Raw genomic sequence first — 24,455 nt, 5'->3', positions numbered from 1 at the left:
ATATTTATTTGTATGCAGTCTATTGTCAAAATATGAACAGACAAGTGACTGCAGACAGGCTCTAGAAATGGGCATTTTTATTTTTCTATTAAATATGTTTTTATTAGAGATCAAAATAGCACAAAAGCAGTGACTATTTACTGAAGTTTTTAGTACATGTTTTTGCATGGAAACAGTAAAACTTAAAATTTTGTTTTAAAGAATGTGTGGCCATTTATATACAGGGTATTTACAGTATGGTTGTGAAGAAGTATGCAGCCTTTGTGTTATCATTGGGTCAGCTGCTTTTATGGGGTATTGGACTCGCAGGACTGATGATAGTGGTAAGACCGGCCCCACTAACCTACCATCACTCTCCCTGCAGATAACTGCTGAATTGGCAGGAGAAAGCAGCACACCACCCCTTACTTCAGCACTATAAAAAGGCTATGTTTGTTGGTTACGAATGGATCACTTTTGGATATACTCACCATGATATATGGTAAACCACACTCTGTAATCAGGGCACTGGTTTTGTATATAAAGATAATGTCTTTTAATAAATATACACTCTCATGTACAATAGTGAACAGCAGGTAACATGTTGCTCTCTGGACATGCTATTAACCTCTCATGGCTGGGTACTACATCTTTGATAAATGACCACGGCCAGGGCAATCAAGATTGCAGCGAGTATAATTTGCAGTGTTGCTGCTGTAAACACATTCTTTTATAATAATTTTAGTAAAAGCGGCGCCATCAGCCAACACTTTGGATTTGACAACATTTTTACCTTTGAAAGTACTGTAGCAACTCTGCCTGTGATGAAATAAGTCTTAAAAAGCCCAGCAGTGCATCTGATCTGTATAACCTGTTAGATTTCCTCACTTAACATTATAAGTATTTCTCTTATAAAAACAATCCATAAAGCAAGTAAATAAATCATTTTATTCAGAACTCAGGTTTCAAATTCTCTATTATTTTTCATCTAAATTGTACTTTATTCCATTTGACAAAGAAACATAGCTGTACAATGAACCATTTGTAGTTTCCCCCCCTAAACAGATCACCAAAACTCTCCTACAATCTTTATTCAAGAGCCCCTTGAAAGAAATAAACAAAACAAAAAAAACATACTTTTACAAATTAATGAAATTCACAAAAATAAAAGTGCATTTTGTTTTAACTCCTGTGATACATTAGACATGTATATAATGCTGCTGTAAGTGGAAAAACCTCATAACTCCAATGTAGACAGTTTTCATGTAGATCTTTTAAGTTAACCCAAAGCTCAGGAAACCAATTCAAAAGCCATTGTCGAAATAAGGAAGTTTTTAATAAAGTTGCGAAAAGCTGCTTTCTTGAAGGTACAAGGTTTTGATCACAGAGCAGCGGTAAATTCCCCTGAGCAGTCTCCTGTCTGGCATGCCAGAAAGTTCAAGGAACATACTTGATTATCTTATTTCTTCTTAATGCTTTAAGAAAGGCAACAGGGTTCTTTTGAACATTTTTTGTGGTTTTCACCACAGCCTTGAACAGTAGCTATGAAGACAATATGAGGGGAAAGTGAAAAAGATTACTGGTTTAGTCATTTAGTCTTACAAATGTCAGTGACTGTGTAAATATGTTAGAATGAATGATTTCAATGCTGTTGTGTTACTGTATGTCTGACACGCATACAGTCTGATAATCATTTCTGCCGTGAGTTCAAAGATGTTGATTTTAAAAAAAGCCAACATTACTTCACAAGACTTTTCAGGAAGGAAACTTGCAGATTCTGATCTAATTATTATTATTATTACTATTTTTATACAGATTCTTGTTTTTTTTTTCACATTTCTCACATCTTTCAACAGATCTTTAGAAGTCTACTAAATTATTTCAACATTGACATGAATAAAAGCTTCTTTTGGATGGATAACAGAACAAGTTTGATCTCAAGACTGAACACTCATATTGTCCAATGAATAAATCTTCTTGTTTGGTGACTAAAACATTAGATCATGCTTGACAGTGGAATGGGTCAAAGGTGCCACGTTATGCAGGTTTATACTTGTACATATGACACATTTACTTGCATCAGACAAACAAAAGCCTTTGGAAAAGGTTGCAAAATTAAAAAAAAATTAAAAAAAAAATAGAAAAGTGTCTCATAACTAGAGGACATTACCCAGAGCCCTGAGGAAGTGACACTCAACAGTAGCTTAATACCACCTTGTGGAGATGGTTATTTTAGTGGCATCCTAGTGATTGAAAATCAGTTGTCTAAGGTAAAGTGACACCTTAATTTTACATGAATATGATCCAGTCGACCAGTAAGTTTCATGCCCTGAATCAATGGCTTTATGTCATTAAACAGTATTTTCAGAAAGAGGAGAAAAAAAGCTTGTGCTATAATCAACCTGTTTGCTCTAAAAGAGAAATTGCAGCGTGTGACTTAAGCATAGCGTAGCAGAGAAACAGTACATTTCATTTTCAAAGTACTTCCCCGTGTTCACTGTAGTCATTAGTGACAGCTTCCATACATCAATCTGCAGAACAAGTGCTTCACAAATCCTCCTTTTAAATAAACAAGTCAATAGGTGAGCTACACCTGCTTCAGGAGAGACAACATTTCATACAATAATTCATAATCAGTAACTCTGCCTAGTCAATTGACTTAACTAGCTTTAGAGAAAACTTGATTTGACATTTTTAAGATTGTTAATTTTATGTTTGACTAAAAATGCCTTTCCCATAAAGGCCAACAAGGGCCTATTCTTTCACAGCAAGCAAAAATGATTCATAAACAAAACCATGGCACAAAAACAGAACGTTAAGAAACAAAATGAACTTTGAATCTAACTCTGAAGCATCTAAATAAGTACTACATTAACATCAGTTACAGTCAGCCAAATTAAAAAAATAAACTGTTATAGTGCTTATGACTACAGAGGTACTGACACCTGAAAATACTTGTCTTTGGACGTCCCACGTCAGAAACGACACACTTCTTTCGATGTCACAAAAAAGACTAGCTTTCAAACAAACACCTGCCAAAACGAGCGACATGACGCAGTCATGTGACAAAAACAGGTCACCTGATGAGGCAACATTCCATCTACAATCAGTCCGAGATAGACAGCTAAAGAAACTACAGTGATCAGACTGTAATCCAATTGCCTTAATTTATACAAAAATAAATCAGCTATAGTGATTCTTCTTCTGTTTTATCAGGTACAGTACAAAACATCATTTAAAAAAAAAACAAAAAAACAAAAAAAAAAACAGAAACTAGAACCAAAGGGCAAAGTGATCGATCAATCAGCAACAACACGATGGGCTTTGTGGGGAAGCTGGCAGCAGCACTCAACTTTGGTACCACAGACCACGAGAGAATTAGGCCACATCACGCTCTTCCACATATATAACAAGCTTTTCTCCTGAGCATTTTAAGGTGGTCCATACATGTGCAAGGGTCATTAGTCTGACCAGGGGCACCTCATCTGCAAGACAGCTTTATATGATTATAACTTGAGTGTAGAGGATTGGTTACTTTGGCATGATTAGCCCCCATTCACCTCCCTAAACCGCAAACCTGCTGAATGTGTGTGTGCACGCATGCCATTCTTGTGTTCTTGTTGTGTATGTTCAAGACCTACACAGGTCTCACCCATTAACTAGAAATTGCACATTCATTACTGCCAACATTGTCCAAAAAGTAGCCATTTCTATACATTATTAAAATCAGCTTACAGTGTTGGAACTACCTTGAGATCAGTTATCTATATCTGTATAAAATGTGTCAGGTGATGATGATGATGATGCAGCTGAGAGCAAGATTAAAAATAACAAACAACTGATGCTGACATACTTGTGATTCTAACATAAACTTACCCAAAATGTTAAAAACATGGATGTTTAAAAAGGATATAGTGAAACTGGCCTTCATTATGTCTTTGAAAATAAAGTGGTTTCTGTACATCAAAGTGTCAGATTTCAGAGGATAACAACACTGTCACCAAACATTTACACTGATTAAGACAAGGAGAACAAAATGTAAGTTGATTTTCTTACTGTAAAGAAATTCATGTAAACCAGCGGCTGCCTTTAAGGTAAGAAAACAATCTAATAAATATGAGTATGCAATGGAGAAAGGTTGGCAGTAATGTAAAGAACACATTTTTTACAGAGAATGAGCTAAACATGAGAAAACACTAGAATGGCCTTATAACAGCATAAACCTACTAGGAGTGGTGAGTGAACTTGGCAACTTGACAAATACTCGGGGCAAATATGGAGTGTTGACAGCTCGTATTAGCAGTGCTTCAGACCAGTACAAAAAGGAACTTTGTGACAGAAAGATGTATAAACAGTAAAAGGAATTTTCTATTTAAACTAATAAAATATGGTAGCTACAAAAACTTTTAACAATTAGTAGCTATGACATACAGATGAATTATGTCACAATGGCACAAAAAAAAAAATAAAGAAACAAACTAGCCAAATATGTGTGTTTAACACATTTTCCCTTTGGTTTGGGATGTAGTGGAGTTGCAGTTGGATAAATGGAGAGCTCCTACTGGAGGACTACTATGACACCAAATCCCAAAGTCTGGACTGAGATCTACAAACCCCGCTGATGGCCTGCTGTGATATACTGTGTGCTTGTCACATTCAATACTAAAATAATTGATCAGATCTTGTGCAGACTTGAGGATTTTGCCAAAGACAGATTTTTTTTTTTTAATGCAAGTATCAGAGCAGTGGGGCTAAAGCAGAAACTGGGATCTGAGTGGTTCATCTAATGCTAGTTCAGTTTTTCCTGGAATATGTACAGATTGTTGGTGGTGGCCACAGCGATGATGTTGTCCAGAGGATGCCAGGCAGTGTGGAGGATCTTCTTGTTAAAGTCCAGACTGTCTACACTGATTTCATCCTTTTTGCGTTTCCCACCCGTGCTTACTTTGCGAGGTTTCAGCACCGACCGCGGTTTGCTGTTCTCCCGCGATGCCTCTAGAGTCACGTCCTGCCGGTAGCCTCTGTCAAACATCCTGAAGAAGTTGTTGTAGGAGCCGGTCATCACAACGCTGTGGAGAGACATGGTGTGAGTGAGCAAGTCTCAACTTTTATCTCAACTATCAACTTGGATGGTAAACCATACTTTCATATGGATAATAAATTTAAAGATGAAAGAGTGAATTATTATTATTGTTCTGTCACTGACTACAACCAGGAGTATGCATTTCAAACCACACAAACCAAGCCATGCCTAGCCTTACATCCTGCACTGAGCAGATAACCACAGTTAATGATAAGGCTGGTTTCAGTGGCAACATAAAAAGAGGTCAGCCAAAACATTTGTGCATGTTGTATATGTATTTCTGAGAAATTCCTATGACATGCTAAACAGAAACCACAATGACCTCCAGAAATGTTGAATAGCTTTAAAAATTGAAGCAGCAGTTCATAAGAAAACATTTGATAACAAATAAATAAATGGTGCCCACCTGTCGTTCCCATTCCAACAGCATTCAAACTTGTCGAAGATGCAGTCGTTCTCATACAGTGAACACAACTTACTTCTGAGATATTCATGCACCTGTTAGAAGAAAGTGATGAAGAGGAGCTGTAGTTACAATCCCAAAAATGTGCAAGGAAGAAAATAATATGACAAGATTAGGACTTTTATCAAAAACACCTCCCTCTAGTGGAAAACCAGCAGAATGACATTGATCTTATGAACCTACATTATTACTTTAGTGTAAACATGGCAACAGTTACAGACCTGATACGTCTCTACAGGTCGGGTCTCCATGTTGAGATCCCAGATTTTGACGGACAGGTAGTCGCGGGTCATCATGTAGCGACCGCTGTGGCTGAACTTCACATCAGAAATGGATGAGATGATTTCAGAAAAGAATGAGCGGTTGTTTGGATCCTCTGGTTCTTCAAACACTTAGAAAAGAAAAAATGGATGTGTGTCATTATTATACTCGAGCTACCATAAACTCCATCTACAAACGTCATGATTAATTGTCTAATCTATGTACGCAGCCTCAATGAATTCTGCTCACGTTTGGCATGCTTGTCACACAACGCTGACGCCCTCATGTCACATAGACGGATGGTGCCCTTGCTGCTGCTATACACAAAAGTGTTGCACTGGTTGGGGTGAAACTCTGCTGCTGTGATCACTTCTGTCAAATCCTCCATATTAGCTGGCTTGATGTCAACAATATCTGAAGAAGTGAGGTTAAGGTAAAAGGAATAAACTGACATTTTACAATACATACATTTTCCCAGAGGCTCAAAATTTTTTTTCATGCCCCTAGGCCACAAAATATTTGTAAAAGAAGTTTTTGTAGGTATAGTTATGTATGTGACTCCATCGATCCATCCATCGATAGCAGCCACTCTTGGGTTAACTAGGTGTCACATCAACACTGTGACTCTGTAAAGGCAAGCAGCATGTAATGGGAACATGATTCATGCCTCCTCTCAGATATTAAAGGACAGTAACTGGTTAGAGAGTCATATGTTTATGGACTAAAACATTAGAACAGCCTTAGGGTCAGGAGTACAAATTCAACTTTTTTAATTTAAACCCTGAATATAAAAAAAAAACTTTGGTAACATCTAGTGGTGGTATAACAAAATGACACTGTGATATTTTTGTCCACTCATACATCTGCATCATCATTCCTGTTGGAAAAATCATTAGTCACTGAACTATCATTGATGATGGGAGTGTAAAAAAAAAGGATACTAAAGCTGCGGTCAGTGATCTCCAAATGCCAGAGGTTAACACGAAGGTCATCGGCAGACAGGTAGGTCTCACAGTCACTGTTGACTGAGATGGAGTTGATATGGTAGGTGTGAGCGTTTGCAAACACTCGTCTGGGGCTGGCCTCCACCATCAAATCCATGGGTCTGAATACTGGTACCTGAGGAGACGGGCTGGGTTAGCTTTGTTCCATTTTTGTGTAGAACAAAATAGATTATGTGGTCATTATGTTATCCTCCATTTTGAAAATCTCATTATGTTTCCAAAAGGGAAAAAAAGGTAGAAATTTTTCTCCATCAGGCAGATTTTGCTGGCAGAGTGAAGAAAAAAAGGTTTGAGGGATACTGATGTAAACAGTAACAATAACTGTTTTATAAAACAAAGAAAGACTCAGTGTAACAGGCCGGGCTGTTAAACTGGAGCTATATTTGGAAACTATTCAATCATCATAGATCAATGGTTCACTGGGGAAGCACATGACTGGAGGTAAAAACCTGGGTTGAAACTAAAGCTAAATAGACCATTTTCACATTCGACATTGTGGCTTTTCAAACAGAGGTGTAACTGATAACACTGATAGATACTTTGTATTGCAGTGATTGCAAGAATAGGGCCGTAGTTAATGTTATTACTTCCACCTTTTGCTGGTATTACAAGTCAATATGTTTGTATGAATGAAAAATGACTGAAAACAACAACTGCAGAAGAGTGCAAATTGAGTACTGTAAAAACCTGTGTATAAGTCGCACTGGTGTGTAAGACAGTCTATTTTGAGGGGGGGGGGTCTCATGCTTAGAAAAACACTTTTCTATTAAGGTCTGGTTTATTTGAATGAACCAGCAGCTATTAATTTATAAAACACATACGTTAATAGAAGTTACTCCAAAACCTTTTCAGTCTAATTTTATTTGAAACACAATCAAAACACACATATTACACCTGAAACAATGTGTGAGGTTAATGGTTAATGGCTACAGTGTGTAGCTGTGTGCTCACTCAAGTCCCAAAAACTCTCAGTTGAGTCGCTGCAAGGCTCACCAAGCACACTGTCCTCATACTCTGTGACAGTCCCAGAGTCAAACAAAGCATCATCTGCTCTTCCATCCAGTGGAAAAACAACAAAGATGGTGAATCTTTGAGGCTTCAGATCTGTGCTCATACTGTGTGTAGCTGCCACAGCTTAATAAAAGCTGCTCATCTGTGCACTTTTGTACATCGTGCTTCAACATCAGTTTGGTCGGTAATACTGAAATATCACAGCAACTAATGTCCTGAAATACTTGGTACCTGCTTTTCTTTTTTCCTTTTGAGTACAACATAAAGCAGCAACGGGTCATCAATAATCTATTTTCATCAGCTGCAGACACAGCTGGAGCGGACAGCCTGTGCTTGACTGCTGTTTACAGGATGTTATAGTTCATAAGTGTGGATGCTCACATTGTTACGTTTATTGTTATAGTTAGGGTTATTGTTCTTATTGTGGACGGCCTTTTACATACCTATAAACATATCCAGATCCAACCTCTCCCTGTATCTTACTGCTTTATAGGACACACCCCACTTTTCAATGGGAAAAAAATGTGTTAAAGGTGTGTCTTTTAAGTGCAATGCAACTGATCTAAAATTGTATATAAAATGTATTCAATAAACACAGAATCCACAGTACTGACTAAGTACAGTCAACTGAATGGACTGCTACTACCATCCATGTGGGATCATTTAGGCAACTTACAATGAAGCTTAATATATATATTTTTTTAATCAGGTTTGTTTCCTTACTTTAATTTATTTATGCAATGAATAAACGGAAAGTGAGAACAGAATCTCAACAGTTTACCTATCATTCATATTGCACACTGAAACATGGTTGAAATATATGTATTATGTCAATGTATACACACCCGTAATGCTGTGACTGAATTTGGATCTCTGTATCGGCCATCTTCTTCCTTCAAATTGTAGCCTTCAGGTCTCTTGTCACGCTCACTAATTTTCCACAGCTTTATGGTTTTGTCTACCAACAAGAGAAAGCAGAGATAAAGAGGAAAAGATGAAATAATTGTGATAAAGTGACTCATTGATGTTGTTTCCAAAGAACCGATGGACAGGTTTTAGTTGGTGTTAGCTTAAAAATACTAAAATGTCACCAACTAAAAATAAAATTACGAGACAACAGTGTATCTGCTCACGTATAATACGGTAGTTAACTGACCATTTGTAGACAAAAGGAACTGTGCTGCATTCTTCTGAGGCAACCATCGAATCTTGTTGATCTTCTCTTCAATCTCGAGGCTTTTCAGGTAGTCAAACTCGGGCTCGTGGCTCTGGAAGGTGCTGTAAACATTGTACTCTCCAGAGCACTGCGGCTGATTCTTACTCTGAACGGCAACAACATATCAAAAAGTTAAGTTCAAGTCTCATCATGAGAGAAATAGACCTATAGTGAGAATTTGAGTCAAAACTTTATGTATGACGGAAGCAGCGATCATTTAGGAAATTATTGTAAAAGACAACATTTGCACTGTTTGAACACATTTATAATCATATGAGATGATGAGACTTACCTCTGGCTCCTGTTGAAAGATGACAACACGGCCCCCCTTGTCCCCAGTGGCTAGCAGCTCCCCAGAGTGGTTGAATTCAACGGTAGATATTATGTCAGCTGTCAATAAAGTAGCGTGATTAGAAAATCTCCCTTTTTTTTTTTTTTTAAACATACTGCCATTTTTGAGTTTAATCTGCTTCTGTAATGTTGTGTAAATTTGAGGCGAGTTCAATGTTAAAATATTTTGCACTGGTTTGCAAAATTTTCTAGATGAACGCTTCATTTCTCCCCAATGATGCACAAAATTCCTCCAGCGGCCATTGGGGTACAGTACATTTGCTCTTGTTTTGGCTGCCTATGAAAGACGGGTGAAAACAGTGTCAACCATGGTGAACGTACAGTGAGGAGCATTGGCATACATGCTTTGGTGTAGTGGAACTGAAAGTCAACCAACCCTCATCAGAGGATTAAAAAAAAACTTGCCATTTGCAGCTACGCAGCACTTTTCAAAGGCAAGCATTCTCATCAAATCCCACAATACAACAATCAATCCCTGTTAACAGCCTGGCACTATTCTGGGCGATGGCTACCCTTAATATAGGCAACGGACTTGTTCCTCTTTTAACACAGCACACAAAGTGCCTGATACGACCTGACTCCATACAAGCTCTCATACGAAAAACAAAAGAGGGGAGAGGATGTCTGCAGGAGTCAAATAAAACCAGCACACTGTAGTCTTCAGTCTGCTGTGTATTGACACAAGGAGAAGCTCACATTTATAGTTGTTCGCGGGAGAAGCTTACTGTAAACAACTATGTAGTCTTTTACACACAAATAAGTCCACGGTGTACTGTAAACATAAGTGTTTTTAGGCCCTTGTGAACTCAATCATTGGACAATGGGACAAGGGGCAGGTACCACCCACCACTTGACTTTCATATGCAGGTGAAAGCTACATGCTCATGTCACCTACCTACCCTCTCACTGTATTTCCATTAAGCATCCCATGTACTAAGTGAAAATTATCTATTTCACAAGATATTGAAGGCTGAAGTTCAGCATAAATTAAAGATGGTTGTTAGAAGTAACTCAAAAGTATAGACTAAGGCACTGCAAGACTATAATACTATACACTGTCAATAAGACTGGTCACTAGCATAGATCAGAATGACTTTTGGGTCAGCTCTCCAAAAACAAAAGAAACATTTGACACTGAACACATTGTTTCTAGTCATGAAGACAGCTGGAAAGCAGCAAAGGGTCTTTCCACAAACAGGTTGTTTGTTTCTAACAAAAATCAAAAGATCGCTGAGTCAATGGTTTTCCACTGGGAACCATTTCTGCTGTAATTATTTTGCAATATTTTGAGCACCACAAAAGCAATTACCTCCATTGTTTCACGGTTGCAATATAAGTCCCAAAAGAACCAAAACTATTTGCAATACCACGAGTAGTATGTGGGAAAGTACTATTTGTGTTTTTGTGTCTTGACTGAAGGGACCCTTACAGCTTGTAGAGCATCTCATAACCTGAGCTATTTTTCAAAAGAGATTTCAGAGACTTTAAAGACTGTAATGCACTCTGAGTTTTCTGGCCAAAGGATTGCTTTACCAAACAAATGCAATGCTTCAATAACTTCCTACTTGCTTGGGAAATGTCTTTTTGCTACAAAAGTACAAACCTGCACAACAGTTTTGATGCTTGGTAATTGTAGAAGTTGCAACTCATAGTTATAGGAAATATGCCAAACAACCTGACAGGGTGAGCTGTAGCAGGCCTACTGAACTAAACACATATTCAAACTTGTGCATAAATAAAGAGCTGGACTCAGCAGCATTTAAAAACTTAAATCACAAGTATGCACAGGATGCCAGTCATACAGTGCAGGCTAGCAAATGTTCAGTGGCAATCACATGGACTTACCTTCAGCAACATCGTCATCTATGGCTCCTTTGACTTGAGAAAAGCACCACTGCACATCACTGCTCCCACCGCCGGCCCCTGCAGGAGGCACGGACCCATGTTTAATACACAACCACCATCAGAGACAACTTTACACGCGTTAGCCCGGTGCTAACGTGGCTAAAATCAGTATTATATGAACAAGACCACACATTGACTTCACAATAGTTACATCTGTTAGTTTTAAATGCTACTGTTCGTAGTTCAAGCTTGTTCAGATATCCACTGTGCAAAACGCTCACTTTCACACACTAGCATCTGGGAGTAGCTAGCTGTTAGCTGGTTATTCAGAGCAGAAAGAACAACAAACACATCTGTGCTAAACTCCGCCGTAATGTGCTGTATAATAAGGACACCTCTCATAGCCGGGCGGCCTCTGCTCTCGGGTTTTACCTGCCATGTTGAGCGGCTAGGACAGAGCGGGTCTGTAGTGGGCTCGGGCCCCGGACTGGAGCAGTGCTGACCCGGGTCGGCTGGCTGGTTCTGCCCGAGGAGGAGTGGAGGAATGACGGCTGGGAGCTGCTGGTTAGTCGGAAGAATGCACAAGTGCCCGGTCCAGTGGAAACAGACAGTACGAACCAGTTTCCAACCTAAGGAAGTAAACTACAGCCTGCAGTGGTGATTTTTAGACTTTGCACTCTACTTTGAGGTTTCCCTCGCCTCTGCCTCTCCCTGCATTCACGTTCAAAATGGCGCAACGCGGGCGGCGTTCAGTTGTTCAGCGAGCAACAAACCGACAGGGAGCGCGGCGAGAGCGCACCGGGAAATGTTATCCTGACTGACCCCTGAGCCGTCAGCGCTCATTTTTCCTTTTCACTGACACAGCGTCTTTAATTGATTCATAGCACGTTTAATTTTCAATGAAAAGTCATTAAGACTTTTAAAGAAAACCCTGTACTGGCTAAACTCCGCCCGTGTGGATTGATGTAGTGATTGAAATCGAACTCGCCATCGCACGCAGGTTTTTGTTATTTAACTTTTTTTTTTTCAATCAATTTTTATTTTAGATTTAATGAAAGTTGTAACTAAAAACAGTCATATATCCGTAATATTATTAATAATAGAACTATAGGGAATTTAAATACATATTTATATTCTAATATACACAAACTTAATTTAATGTTTGGGACTTCCGGTGGCACCTGCAGCTGCCACTGCTTTTTAACATATCACTGTTACTTGCATTTGCTAGACCCCAGCATTGGAGGACACCACTTTATAAAGATGTTAAGAGTGACACTGTCATGCAAACTGGGGTCCATGCATCGGGGCGTATTTAGTCAGGATGGGGCCCCTCGACAAAAAATAGCCCTTATCCATTGCTTTTCCAGGTTGGTGCTTCTTGGGAGGCTGTCAGTATCCCAGTTAGTAAAAAGTTGTTTCACCAATTCATTCATGAGAAGATGAGACAGGTTTAAAGCTAGTAGTTGTATAGATCTTATCAATCAAGAATACACAACAATATTTATATAAGCTACACAATCATACAAACATGTTTTAAAGCTTCACTGTGGTCATTTTGCAATCTGACAGATTCTAGATCACACATTTAAGCACACATTTACAAATACATCTGAAGCAGACTGGCTTGCTTAAAATTAGTTTCATTGTGGGGTCCTTGCCTGCAACACCCTGTTTAGATTATAAAAAACAAACATTAACTGCACAATAGTTGTGCTACACTGCAGCATCAATCAAATAAGAAACATGATCACTCCAGCTGTTATTGTTGTGTATGAAAACATTAGTAATTTATAGGGGCATAGACCACAAATCCAAGGGTCTGCATTATCATCTTCATTAATGAGCCTGAAGTCCATGAACGGGCTCATTAAGTCTGCATCTTCTTACTTTCCCACCATAAAATAAGTGGTCCACCTGGCAAGAAGCAAAGCACCAAACAGCACAGTGTAGCTGAAGAGGACAAATTTGAGGATTTCCTTCAGTGTCCGGAGGAAGCGGATTATCAAGGGATCCACATCCAGAGGCTCCTGCTGGGTCTTCTGCCTGCGAACAGGTTGAGTCAGGTGTCCCATGTTCCCACCTCGGCCCATTCTGCAAACATACATTTTTTGTCAAATTTCAGAAAATACCACAGCATAAAATTATATTAGACCCTCCTGGAAGTTCATTAAAACATCACACATTGCAAAAAATAAATATGACTATATGTACTACTATACTGATTTAAATGCTACACACAGAAATGAAGCAAAAAAAGACCTAAAGACTCTGCATCACTGGGATAAATGACATTTTATGTTTTTTGTTGCTCATGCTTTATTAAAAGTCAGATTTTCTACATTTCAGCGAGAAGCTTATACATTATTAAATGTGTTTGAAGTTGCATTAGAGGTGCAAATTTATTTGTTCTAGCCTTGTAGGAGCTGAAGAGGCTGCATTGTCACAAGACTGCTGTTAATAATTTATCTGTGAAGTGGGTTTAGTATTGATCTGCTGATTCTTTTATGTCCTCAAATAATACAACTTATTGAGCATCCTCAGCATTCATCTGCCTTGAATGCTCTAAAATAAGCAGCACAACACTGAGTCTATTCATGCAGGTTATTTTTTATTGATTTTGTAGTTACTTCTTCTTTTATATGATGGGCAAAAGAAGTTGTAGCAAAGCCCAAATGATCTATCTGTTAGATGCATATATAATTTTGTTATATGTGGCTTATAAAGTTGAACTGTCATTTAAAATAAATGTTAATGTACCTTTTACAAAATAATATTAACAATATTCTTTGTAATTGTCTTGTTTTGGAAAAGGCTTTACAGACTTAAACTGAACCAAAACAGTCAAACATGCAGAAATCAGACAAGCTCAATATCTAACGTACAAAGTAACTTACCTTAGTGTTGCTTGAGCAGGGCAGAAGCTGATCAGAGGGTGGGCTCTTGCACATCCAGCCCTGTAGTCCAAGTTGGTGTGTGCTGCCTTCAGCCTTTCAGTGTCTTACGGCAGGGGAGGAGCCAAAAGCAAACCCTGATCACAAGGATCCGAATCTCTGTGGGATTAATCTAATGGCAGTTGATGTCTTCTGTACACCTGCTCCTCAAACAAAGAAATTCTAGTGTGAGATTTTGTCTATCAAGCAAAACCCACAGATTAAAGTATTTTTTTCCTCATGACTTTAATTGAGACAGTTAGCTCATAAACATGGAGGAAATTAACCCAAATTTACCCAAGAAGAGTACACCAAAATATCTGCTGTCAGCAGGTCTTCCTGTGTTCATAGGCACGGAGATGGTATTGACCGAAACAGATCAAATGCCCTCCTGCAGCACACTTATCCTCTCCCGGAACATGGAGCAAATGGCCTCCTAATTCAATCAGTGTCCTGCACTGTCAAATCACGAGCTGCTGTGGGCTGAGCTCTCTAGACAGTGCAGGACCATTATCGGCTGATCGGGAGGCCTGTTACTGTGCTAATTGCTCCTTCAGAGAGCCGGACCACCGCTGACGGATACACTCCCATCCCTGCCTTTCATCTCCTCTCCCTGAGCACAATCATCTTTTTCCCAAAATGATCCACTAACAAAAAAAAAAAGGCACAGTGAACAATTAATACAAAGACTCATTTCAGTTTGTTAAGACTTTATTTTCTTACTTTTACCTGGGAGAAGAGACACAAACAAAGCAGAGAAGTGTTCAACAATGGACTACAAAAATCCAAATCAAAGTGCATCTTTACACGTTGGATCATGACATCTCGAAGCGTTTAATCATACATACATATATACAGTAGCTCCATAATAGAGTTATGACCTCAGTGATGGAAATGTAACCTGAGGACAAAAGCATAAACAATAAACAGTAGCATTCAGTCAGCTTTACGTTGTGTTGTCTGAGTGCAAATCAAAAAAAACACTTAAAGACCAGCTGCTGTCTCACCAGCACAGGCATCAATGAGACACCTGCAGCAAACTGATATGGACATAAAAACAGCAGGTGGTGTTTTCTGATCGACGGGGCATTTGATATGTCCAGGTGCACGTGCAGGTGACTCAGGGCGCCTGAGCTTCAGGCCTGTCCATGAGGGATTTGATCCAAGTTGTACCGTTTATGAGTTTGGTTGTGGCTATAATGTACTCCATCCCGCTGTCTTCCATTTGAGAGAGGAAACGAAGAGCGGCTATCTCTGCATATGTCACTCCTCCCAGGAAAAACACCAGCGTGGTCCGATTCTCCCCTTGCTGGCCTGCAGAACAGAGATGGGGATACATAAACAGCATGTCACTCAAACAGAAAATGACAAAACTGACAACAAATTGACCAAAAAAAGGAACGTACACTCAAAGTTAGGATTTTTTTCCCTGATTTTACTCTGATATGACGGATCCATCGAATTCTGTCATAGATCGGTTTAACAAAGCCACAACTCTAAAAGAAGGCCAAGTCCCTTCTGCTAAAGCATGTTATTTGGAAATGTGAAAACACTAATTAAGCCATCACCCTCCCCTTATATAAGAGTCCTCTATTATCACCTTTTAAAATCCAGTGTAAAGTAGGCATGTAGAAACAAGTCAACAAGTCTAATACCCAAACTCACTGTTCTAATTAGCACATTTCAAATTGAGTGTATAATTAAATTCATTATTCACATCAGTGTAACACCTACTGCTGCCAGTAAGACAGGATGAAGGAAAGCGCTGGTGGTCACTTGACAAACTGAGCAGTGTTTTTATCTACCCCTCTTTTCAACACAGACACATAAACACGGAGACAAACAAACGTTGACAGCGGTTCTGTAGTGTTGTCAGCTCGGTGCCATCAATCTGTTGCCGTTCAGCATTTGACATAACAGGAACAAAGCCGGTGTCTTATCTACATGGAGCAGGCAGGAGGCTTTTCAGCAAGCAGCAGGGCAAACAGCAGTTTGTACTTACGTTTCTTGTGGAGTCCAGCAGGTAGCTGTTGTCTCTCCTCAAAGTGTGGACCCGGGAGCATCTTCAACACCTCTTCAATGCTACGCCAGCCCGGCCTGGCCAGGACCTGGGTCAGTCGGATGCTTAGTGGAGCGTAGCCGCTGTACACATACGAGATGTCATTGGGGTTCTGAGAAAAAAACAAAAACATGAGTCAAGGAGGGCAAAAAATGTCCTTAAAAGTTCAAGCGTTCAATCAAAGTGCTTCTCTTTTTCTCTTTTCTAGCTCATACCTGTTCATTAGCATCCTCCATCCACAGTTTAAGGGTTTTTCTTATGGTAGGGTAGTTATTCCTCGAGCCTGTCTGTGGCTTCAAAAGACCCGCCTTCTCTAGGTTGCTCAGTGTTAATATGTGTTCGTAACCATAGGTCTACACACGAGACAAAGAGAGGAGGCAGAGAGAGGCATTGTTAAAAAAACAGTCACCTGTATGTTTTTTTTAGTTTGTTAAATATATTAAAGGGTGGGTTCACCTAAATTACCATTTTTTCTGACCCCTACTATCTAAGCAAGCAGATAATCTTTGGTTTTATGCACTCACCTGTTGAGATATCAATCTGACACAGCAAAAAATGTCATCTGAAATACTCAACTACAACTTCCATGTCCCAGCTACTCTGGATAACCAGCAGACCTCACCAATAAAATTATTTCTATGACATCTGGATATTACTTCTAGAAAAGCTAGTAATATATAGTTTTTTAAAATACAATTTAGATGCTTTGACGAGTACAGATACATTTTTATTCACTTCCATTGTATTGGAGGTGTGGCAGAGGTGGATATCTGAAAACCTCAACTTGCAAGAGTAAAACTAACTGCATTGCAAGATGCCAGAAGTGTAAGTGGATTATTAATTAAAGTAATTCTTGGATAAAAACCAAAACCCAAAATACACAGTCATTCACCAACACACTGTCTTTCTCTGATGCAGCAGAAATCTGCGGGCACGGACTAGATGTGAACTCCTGACTTATTACATCACAAATGTGTAAGTCTCCCACTCTACCTGGAGAATCTCTCTCTTGTAGTAGTCAAACACTTTCTGCTTGAGGCCGTTGTTGCAGACAGACTGCATGCACACCAAACGTAAAATCTTGATCAGTGGGTCTTTTTGGGCGATGCAGTCTTCAATGTAAGTGTTCACCTGGGTGATAAAGGAGCATTCATCAGAACTAAATATTTAAATGAAGAGGTAAAACCTGTAATACAAATGCAGTGAGGCATCCCTTCAGTTTTAAGTTTGAAAGATTTCTTTTTTTTTTTAAATCTCTAGAAAAAAAAAGGTTTGCGGTACCTTGTCAGTGTCGACTCCAGTCATAAACTCCTGCTCCACTGTTAGGTTATCAAAGAAGGCCTCGGATGCTGAAACAAGATGCATTTATTTTATTTTGTAAGACAAGAGAAACATGAGCACTATTTACATGATTTATATTTTCACCACAAACAAATACCATCTTTGGTCAAGTGTCAGATAATGTTTTTTTCAAGATGGAGCTTTATATTCTAATTGTTGAAAATATGACATGAGATTTGGTCCATAATGCAAAAAGACACAGTAAGATGCCATGTGGTCAACAGAAGATACACGGAGGACTGTTTACGCACTGGTGATGTCCTTGATGAGTTCTGCTATAGACGTGTGATTGGCCAGCGAGCTCCGTGCGGCCTGCATGTGCGGCAACTGAGACACAAACTGCTTTATTTCTCCTACTGTTTTGGCATTATGACGTTCCTGTGAGACAAGACAAAAAAAAAATCATTTGGTTAGTCGTGCTGCTTGTACATTTAATATTGCAGCCCAAAAAGCATCTAAATAGTGGAAGCCAATTTAATTATCATAAAAAAATCAATCATATAAAAAACAGGTCTGGGCATGACCGTTAATTAAAAAGTACTAAAAATAAACACACAAAGCTGTGGATGGATTCTTCATCTGATTATATTTGTAGACAAGACAGTTTCTATGTGACACAACACACATGATTTTATCTCAGTCTGGTATCTTTCTACACAAATTGCCTTCAGCCTAAGCAGTGACCACACAATCAATTAATTGCATTTCTGAAACATCTAATGGGAAGCATCTGTCCGCTCATTAGCCAAGAGCACCCTGCTAATGCACACTGCTTTCCAGTGTTAGAAAATCTCTGCTCGTACATCAATTTGCTCATCAACAATCTGTTATTTGTATTTCACTCAGCGTGTCTGAATTCTGAGCTGATGACAGATTGACAATATTGTGGTCTTCTTAAGTATTCTGTTTGGCAGATTAGTACTGTATATTATCTCTCTGTGGTTGCCATTACCTCCTAAACCTGATGGATTTCTGGTATGACCTTTGAGGCAAAATGCCACAGAGATTATCATCAGATCAGATCAGAGATGTCTGTGATATAGTGTTGCTTTCTATAAGTGCCAGACCAACCTCAAAAGCAGCAGAAATGATTTTGGCCTTCTTGCTGAGTGCTGCTCCAACCGCATTGAAATTCTTGTCCCGGATTTCTGCATACAGTTCCTCTGCCGAGTTGAGCTGTAACTTCTTGGCCTCTGTGGGTAAATCTTTACTCGCCTCACCTTGTTTCTTCTGCGCAAACTTCTCAGGAGGCAATTTGACATAACCTGTAAGCCAGAGGAAGTAAAAACAAGCACAGGCAATAAACACAGGAGGATATGCAAATATCTGATAAATATAACCGTGCATCTGTATAAGACTGATGTTCACAAGTATGAGAAGAAATGGAAAAAAAGTTCATCCTGACCATTATTGATTCCATAGATCTCATCAATGAGACCTTCATAGGTGAGCTGTGTGGCCAGAGGGGTGAGCAGGTCAACGTTTCGGTCCAGGAGGAGCAGGGTGTCAAACACTGGCAGAATCTGATTCTGACTACCAGCAAACTCCCTCTTCATCCTCAGCATCATGTTGGCAACGTGCTGAGAACAAATAAAGTAGTATTCACTTGACTGCTGCTGAGAGCCAGTTTTACTTTGAAAATGATCAGAATTTTTTATGCAAAGTTATTCCAGCTTGCTCCACACTCACTCGTGCACATTCTCCTTTCCCATAAATCTGTGGAATGGTGCCATACAGCGCCTGTAAGGTCATGAGGCCTTTGGCTGTGTGGTAAAGGCTTGTTTGGTCATTTTCCAAGTAGCACTCCTGTATGAGGCAAAATGCAATAAAAGCAAGTCATGAAAATAATTCAAAATGTTTCCATCTAGAGATTTAAGCAATCTTTTATGTCGATTGATGTTTATTTGGCGTGTACATGTGGGACGCACCCTGAAGGCACTTTCATACTCCATGGACAGCAGGTCACCATCATAGGGAATCAAATCCAGGATATACTCATCAATGTTGATGAAAGAGCCCAGCACGCCCTGCTCCTTCAGCCGCTGTTCACACAGCATACTCCTCCGAGGCACAAACAGAATGTGGAAGTCGCGTGATGAATGCATCTTATCCTCACTAGGGGGGGAAAAACACTGAATTCAGAACCAAATGAGGTAAAAACAGTGAATGTCTTTGGAAAGACTTTTACATATTGGAATTTACTGACATGGAGAAAATGCTTATATCAATGTTTACAGTGTGGAGCTTGAAATTGAGATGCGTCAACAAACCTGAATACATTCTCAGCGATTATATCCATAAGCTCCAGTCTGGGACGAACAAAGAAGATAATATTTTTGACATCAGCAGGTGGGAGCCGGCCACTCTTGAGAGTAAACATCTTTTCCACTTCATGTTCCTGGAAAACATAGGAATAAACATGCAACGTGTGTTTGATAGTTCCAGCTGACAGAAATACTAGTTAAATATGTGATAGATTACTGTGCATTTGCCTTCAGATACCCGGTGCTGGCCTTGTTTGAGTTACTTTACAATATACAAGCCACAGACAGACAGACAGACAGACAGACAGGAAGCACTTACCTTCAGTAAAGAGTACTGTGCTATCAGTCCAAAGGGTCCCGTCAGGTATTCATCCCAAACTATGGCCTGAAGAGAAATGGCTCATGTTAGCAAATTATTTAGCTTACAGTAAACTGACATGCACTCAAATTAAGTTACAGCTCACATATATATCACAGACAGGCCTCTTCCTATGTTGTCAGATGATGTTTGCTAACATTCAACTGACAGCTCCATGATAACGCTGAGGCTCAGCTGTCAGATTAACTCATATTTATGTGTTTATTAAGTCACCTTGCTTCCCGCGCATTTGTCCAAAAACTCTCGCAGCTCTTTTCGTGCCGCTTCTCTCAAAATGTTTAGATTTACTCTCCCGTACGACAGGTGAGCAGCCATTTCTCTTCCTCTGCACAACACTACGAGTCAGGTGACATCAGCGAGTAGCAGTCATGTGACCAAAGAGTATGCACTGTTAAGATAGTTCACATCATGCCACAGCCCAAAAAGACTGTTAAACGTACATTTTATTGCATTCAGCATTTGAACACTGGTTTGTTAGTCTGCACCATAGACTGCACATATTCTTTTATTACAGTTTATGGCTAGCGCTATCAAACAAAGGTCTAAAATGATCATGATTGATACTAACTAGCTAACGAGAGAACTCATTCGTCTCGCGCATGCGTACTTGGGTGCTCGTAAAATATCTTTACTGAAGCCAGTTTTGAAGAACATCTACATCTCATGCTCGTGAAGCTGTCAGTACGTTGAACCTGTTGTCAAACATTTCTGCTCAGAACTCAAGCAGCACGGTATACTGTATATTTTCCCTTTTTCATTCATCCTATCTCGAAACACGAACACGGAAGTACAAAGGATCTATCAGTATGTCCTGCAGCCTTTTCTTGTGTATAGGTGCGGCATCACATACAGTATTGTCCGCAAAAAATCAGCACTTATTTTACAGTAAATGCCGATTGCTCTCCCAGTCAGTGCGTTTGCATTTTTCCCTACCTATCCAACGGTTAAACAGAAACGCATCTTGTAATAAGGCAGAAGGAGCGATTTTCACCCCTTTTTTTGCCGCAATGAATACTTAATCCATTAGATGGCGCAATGTGTCCGCAGTAGAATCAAAGTGGAGGTATGCTCCGATAATTGAGACGCTGGTGTCTTGGATGGATTTTAAGTGGTTATTTAGGCCTATTGCAGATTGCATTTTTTGCTGCAAAACAATATATTAGCTTAACTTTTCTGACTGGACATTAGTAGATTTTTATGATTATGTACGAAACATCAAAGTATTTCAGTAGCCATATCTTGTTTGCTGCCAAAAAAGTATGTAGCCTATTTCTAAGTGTGTATAGACTATGGGGTATATTTGAACACAAAAGAAAGAAAAACTAATTCTTAAAATGAAATGAGAAGAGTAGCTTAATTGTTTTTACGATTACATTCAAATGCCAGTTAATCATTGTAAAGGCCTATCTTGATATATGATAAACAAGATCTTCTCAAAGTGGCAGTGATTTGTCGATAGGGCTGTATGGATCTTGAGACACATTTAGACACTGCGCTGTTAAAGAGAGAATCTGATCCGGTGATGACTGTCCACTTGAGCATCAGTGTTATCACTTAAGATCCAGGGGTTTCCTTGTCAGGGTACCAAGGGCTTTCCATCCTCCACTCAAGGATAGAAGACGAGTTCCCACGCACTGTGGAGATCCGCGGCGCCTCTGGCAACAGACTACTCCTCCAAGCAAAAAAAAAAAACAAAAAAAACGGGGGTTTTGGTGACAGAGGAACCATGCGCAATGACTGACTCTGTAGTCGGATCCAAGCGCTGCACAGAAATTTAGTCCGCATCATTCAGCTCTACGAGAGAGAGACGAGAGGGAGGCTGGGTTGGACTCTCAGGTAGGTTTTTACAATCGCCTTCGAAGGATTTTCAAACATTGCATCCTCGACCTGAAATCACTTTGAGGTTACTGCCTTCGGCCAGTGACTCAATGAATTAGATTTTCTCATTTACAAGTTGAATGAATGCAGCAATTTCATTCACAAGAGAGAGGGACCAGATGAGGGAAACATATCTCAGTGCTTGTATTTATTAATTTGATGGAACAGATTTTCATTGTCTCTAGTAGCCAGTTACTTACTGAGTCATTTGAAAGGGGAAAAAAGGAACATATGTGAATGTGTGCAGTGCGCTCAGTATGCATGAAGCTGCTGCTGCTGCTGCTAATTAACCTATGTGAGGTACCAATTATGTAAATGAACATTTGATTGATTCCTTTGTTTAAGGGAAAACATGTCTTGGTGAAAACATTGCTCTGCAGCAGAATGTTCCTGCCATTCATGCAGAGGTGTTTGATAGAGCTGATTGCCTCCTTATTTTGAATTGTTGCATTGATTCACTACAGCATGCTTTGGTGTTATGGTTATGTACTCAGCTTATTCATGAATGACTATGGTAAATTTAAGTCTCGCTCTGATAGGTAATGTTTTAATCGCCTTCAAGATTAATTAAAACCAAAGGTGCTTCCTGATTGCAGATCTGATTATAAGAAAACAGACCTTGTAAGTCCTGTAGGAGATTGTGTGGTTGCAGTCCCTGGGCGTTGCTGCAGGATTTTTAGGAGCCCACACTGGGGCTTGATGTGCCTGCAGACTAGGAGGAAAACATTAGTGATGCCTCCAAATGCTGATGTGGGCAGGGCAGCTCTGAACTCCAGCTGTGCTACAGGACAGGTGATTCAGTCGCCTACTTGTTGTGACGTTATCTTATTCTGCACCCGTAGGTCATTAAAGAACAGCATAAACTGACTTACTGGACCAAAGCACTTAATTGCTGCTAGTGTTAGTATGCAAGGAGGACAGAGGAAAAGGAAGCTGGGAATCCGCCTTCCAGTTCCACCATCTCCAATTCCTCCTACAGACCTGAAGCATGGGGATTAAATGGGGGAGGGGAGAGAAGACTGAATGAATGGTCTGAGATATCTGCAGCTGCCTCCTCTCACATGAGCAACTATAGTAGTGATTGGACTACACCCTTATGCTGGTACCTCTCTCTTTGTATCTCTCTCTCTCTCTCTCTGTCAGCCTGCCACACTTCCTCTGTGTTCAGAATTAAAAATGGAATTAGGCAAGAAAGAAGCGAGAGAAAACACCACATAAAACATAAGGAAATGAGAGAAAGGAAGAGAGTGCAAAAGGGAAAGAAAAAGGTGGAAAAAGATGGAGGAATGAAGTAAGTGCTCTGCACACTAACTGCATTATTTATAGCTGGAGGATGTAAGGCGACTGTACCCAGAATCCCATGTATTCGCCTTGTCTTCCTCTCTAGCCATGCTGTCTTTTTAACTATTACTGTTGAGATGCATCATTTGGGTCAGATTGCAACCAGGTTTCATGATCCACTGACACTGTTACTAAAACACTGACCCATTCTGCATGGGCTTTGAAATTTGGCACAGGTAGTATGAACACACACACACACACACACACACACACAGCATTTAATCATTCTGATTCTCGTCTTCTGATCTTGCTGTTACCATGGCCACAGTTGGTAAAGGTGCATGACTCTATGTTCCTCTGTGTTCTTCACAATCCATATATGGAGCTTAGATCCCAAATTATACATTATTCTGATATCTGCAGGTTTCTGTGCCTTGTTTTCGAGCAAAGCTTAACGTCTTGTGTACAGTACGAGGAGACGTTTTCCTTCTGTTTGTGGTCGAGCTTCAGAAGGGAGTGGCCTCATCTTCAAATTCTCATCAGAGCATTGGATGTGAATTGATTCACCAGCCTCTGCAAAACTGGTGATTAGATCTGCTTAAACGCTCTGGCATATTGGAAAAGACAGATGTAATTCATGTGGCCTTTAACAAAGTTCCCCCTAGATCACAAGGAGTTAAAAATCCAAAACCTCCTTGCTGTTGGGGTGTGATTGAATCTATAACAGCAGCCTATATGTAAGCATGTCCACTACCATTTAAATAATGTTGATTTAATTGATTAAAATCACCTCTGTGCACATGTTGTAGCCACGGTGATGCTCTTGCCTCTTTCATCTCAAGTCTTTCTGACAGGAGTTTTGATCTCAAAAGTTGAGGGTACAGAGTATTTTTGAGTGCTGCAATGTTTCCAGATGAGAACAAGCTGTCATTTACCAACAGAGATCTGCTAAAAACACCCTGGGGTATTGTTGCTGCTGGCTCCCGAGGTGGACAAGAGGGAGGGTCAGATATCCAGCTGCTGAGCCGTGCCAGATCTTCAAAGCAGAGCAACAAAGAGACAGGATCATGACCATCCCACTGAGGGATTGATGGCAGATCTGACATC

At 39.7% G+C, this 24,455-nt stretch overlaps 2 protein-coding genes across 2 annotated transcripts; both read right to left on the bottom strand.

The window, feature by feature from the left end:
- Nucleotides 1-934: 934 nt before the first annotated feature.
- ppp2r2aa (protein phosphatase 2, regulatory subunit B, alpha a) lies at nt 935-11,918 on the bottom strand. Its single transcript, XM_053325710.1, has 10 exons — nt 11,646-11,918; nt 11,214-11,291; nt 9,310-9,407; nt 8,958-9,123; nt 8,647-8,759; nt 6,728-6,905; nt 6,036-6,200; nt 5,747-5,916; nt 5,469-5,560; nt 935-5,048 (listed from the first exon to the last, which is right to left on the bottom strand). Exons 1-10 carry the CDS (start codon nt 11,650-11,652, stop codon nt 4,769-4,771), a joined length of 1,347 nt encoding a protein of 448 aa, XP_053181685.1. The 5' UTR covers nt 11,653-11,918; the 3' UTR covers nt 935-4,768.
- A 2,927-nt stretch (nt 11,919-14,845) lies between these two features.
- vps33a (VPS33A core subunit of CORVET and HOPS complexes) lies at nt 14,846-20,504 on the bottom strand. The gene is made up of 13 exons (XM_053325122.1): nt 20,403-20,504; nt 20,130-20,195; nt 19,817-19,944; nt 19,475-19,661; nt 19,236-19,352; nt 18,952-19,126; nt 18,618-18,811; nt 17,798-17,924; nt 17,487-17,554; nt 17,199-17,336; nt 16,421-16,558; nt 16,149-16,317; nt 14,846-15,460 (listed from the first exon to the last, which is right to left on the bottom strand). The coding sequence occupies exons 1-13, from the start codon at nt 20,502-20,504 to the stop codon at nt 15,267-15,269; spliced, it is 1,803 nt and encodes a 600-aa protein (XP_053181097.1). The 3' UTR covers nt 14,846-15,266.
- Between the last annotated feature and the right edge of the window lie 3,951 nt (nt 20,505-24,455).

This window comes from Scomber japonicus, chromosome 9 (genome assembly GCF_027409825.1).
Source record: "Scomber japonicus isolate fScoJap1 chromosome 9, fScoJap1.pri, whole genome shotgun sequence".
NCBI lineage: Eukaryota > Metazoa > Chordata > Actinopteri > Scombriformes > Scombridae > Scomber > Scomber japonicus.
This window is presented reverse-complemented; position numbering and strand designations above follow the sequence as displayed.

What these genes read in the sequence shown, in the direction of transcription:
- ppp2r2aa (XM_053325710.1), bottom strand. An exon ending in GTTCCTTTTGTCTACAAATG is followed by an intron (nt 8,760 to 8,957) that starts GTCAGTTAACTA and finishes TCTTGTTGGTAG; the next exon opens with ACAAAACCATAAAGCTGTGG. An exon ending in GTGTGACAAGCATGCCAAAC is followed by an intron (nt 5,917 to 6,035) that starts GTGAGCAGAATT and finishes TTCTTTTCTAAG; the next exon opens with TGTTTGAAGAACCAGAGGAT.
- vps33a (XM_053325122.1), bottom strand. Translation starts at nt 20,504, where the DNA reads ATGGCTGCTCACCTGTCGTACGGGAGAGTAAATCTAAACATTTTGAGA. An exon ending in ATCGCTGAGAATGTATTCAG is followed by an intron (nt 19,662 to 19,816) that starts GTTTGTTGACGC and finishes TTCCCCCCCTAG; the next exon opens with TGAGGATAAGATGCATTCAT. An exon ending in TCATTTCTGCTGCTTTTGAG is followed by an intron (nt 17,925 to 18,617) that starts GTTGGTCTGGCA and finishes CTTGTCTCACAG; the next exon opens with GAACGTCATAATGCCAAAAC.